This window comes from Myotis davidii, unplaced genomic scaffold (genome assembly GCF_000327345.1).
Source record: "Myotis davidii unplaced genomic scaffold, ASM32734v1 scaffold2636, whole genome shotgun sequence".
In the NCBI taxonomy this organism is placed as follows: domain Eukaryota; kingdom Metazoa; phylum Chordata; class Mammalia; order Chiroptera; family Vespertilionidae; genus Myotis; species Myotis davidii.
The window spans coordinates 26,367-28,015 of record NW_006287837.1 but is presented as its reverse complement, the minus strand read 5'-3'; the positions used below and the strand labels follow the sequence as shown (position 1 = coordinate 28,015).

Sequence of the window (1,649 nt, the reverse complement as noted above, 5' to 3'; positions counted from 1 at the left end):
GATATCACAAACATTGTAGGAAATATTAAAAATCTGCCAATACAGGATTACTACTATTATATTCTAAAATATCTCCCCCGAACCCCTCCCCCCCGCTCTATTTTTGTTCATCAGTTTATGTTGTTCATTATATTCCACAAATGAGTGAGATCATGTGATATTTATCTTTCTCCCCCTGGCTTATTTCTCTTAGCATGATGCTCAGAGCTGATTCTCTGGCACAAGCCACATACACAGGGTCTGGGGTCTCAGGTCCTGGAGGAACTAAGAAGCCACGTCTGCTCTGGGGATGATGCGGCAGTACACCTCTGTGTTTGGGTTGAGTAATTCCTGTGAAAGAAAGAAGAGATCTCTGAGCCCTGTAGCCTTCTCAGAACACGTGCCGTGTTTCTCAGGCGCCATTGGGGCTGACTGTGCTGGGGTGTCTGTCCCCGGGCACCTTCTCCTCCACCCTCTGTTGTCACTTTCTGCTGCCCTTTCCTGAGCCTGGAAGCACAGCCAGGGTTGGACTGGGGGCAGATCCTGGCACCTCTGGGACCTGTAGGACAGAACGTTCATAACCCACACTCACCTCATAGATGGGGCCTGTTGTCTTGGAGTCGGGTAGGGGGCCCTGTGCAGGGGAGAGAGAGGGCATCAGAGGACAGGGAGGGAGGGTTTTCTCCGCAGGACTGACAGCTCTGCCTCCTGAGCAGCTATCTTCACACCTGTAGCCCAGCACCCCAATTTCAGCCCTGACTGCACCCCCTTACCCTTGTTAGTCTTGGACCCCTGACTGGTGCTCCCAGTGCCCATTCTTCTTCATGCTGGACTCCAGGATTTCCCTCAGACTCTGGCCCTGCCCTGTCCACCCCTGATGTGAGGGCCCCACTAGGCCAGGGCGGGGCTCCCCTTGTGCTGGCTGTTCTGGGGAAGGGGTCTGTGTTGTGTTGAGAGGTTTGATGGTTCCCCTGCCCTGAGCATGAGTCACTGAGGCCCTGGGTGAGGGAACAGGGAGGGGATTGACTTACCGGGAAGGCAGAGGTTCCAGAGGGACCCTGGCCTGAAAGCAGAGACAGGAGGCATTAGCACCCAGAGGGGAGGAAGCTTTGGCCTGTTCTCCAAGGAGGGGGTTGTTCTTTAGCTTCCAAGAGCCAGGGGTGAAAGGTCATCTCCCAGGGCAAGATCCTCTGGCCATTTCAGACTCCAGTGAGGGAGAGGTGGTGACACATGACACAGCCTATAGGTCAGGGTTGACTGGTGATCCGGGGTCCACTATGCAGAGTGGTGATGAGAATCCCCATTGAAGCCCAGGGAAGGGCCAGAGCCTGGGGGACAAGGGGCAGGGGTGGACACTGTTTGGCAGGCCCAGGGGTTTTAGGCTGAACAGACACTCACCAGATGTGGCTGTTGGAGGTGGGGGCTCTCGGAGGCCACCGGAGTCACTGGCCCTGGGAAAGATCAGACTTACTTGTGAGGCGTGCAGGGGAGCTTTGGTGTCACAACAGGGGGCAAGGAGGGTCTCCTTTCAGAGTATAGGATGGAGGCCTCCCTCCACTGCTTAGCGGGGACAGGCCCAAGAGATAGCAACTGAGGCAAGGATTTAAGGATCCATAGCTCACGTGGGCCCACAGGCCTAAAGAGCTGCACTGTGACAGTGGCTTCTTCTG

At 55.4% G+C, this 1,649-nt stretch overlaps 1 protein-coding gene across 1 annotated transcript in view; it reads right to left on the bottom strand.

Moving 5' to 3' along the window:
• Nucleotides 1-212: 212 nt before the first annotated feature.
• LOC102772473 (carcinoembryonic antigen-related cell adhesion molecule 7-like) overlaps nucleotides 213-1,649 on the bottom strand; it is a 9,997-nt gene continuing 8,560 nt past the window's right edge. The window contains exons 6-8 of the mRNA XM_015561235.1: nucleotides 1,011-1,042; nucleotides 572-613; nucleotides 213-330 (exon numbers count right to left, since the gene is read on the bottom strand). Coding sequence (XP_015416721.1) covers nucleotides 265-330; nucleotides 572-613; nucleotides 1,011-1,042 — 140 coding nt within the window. The 3' untranslated portion in view covers nucleotides 213-264. The remainder of the gene's footprint in view (nucleotides 331-571; nucleotides 614-1,010; nucleotides 1,043-1,649) is intronic.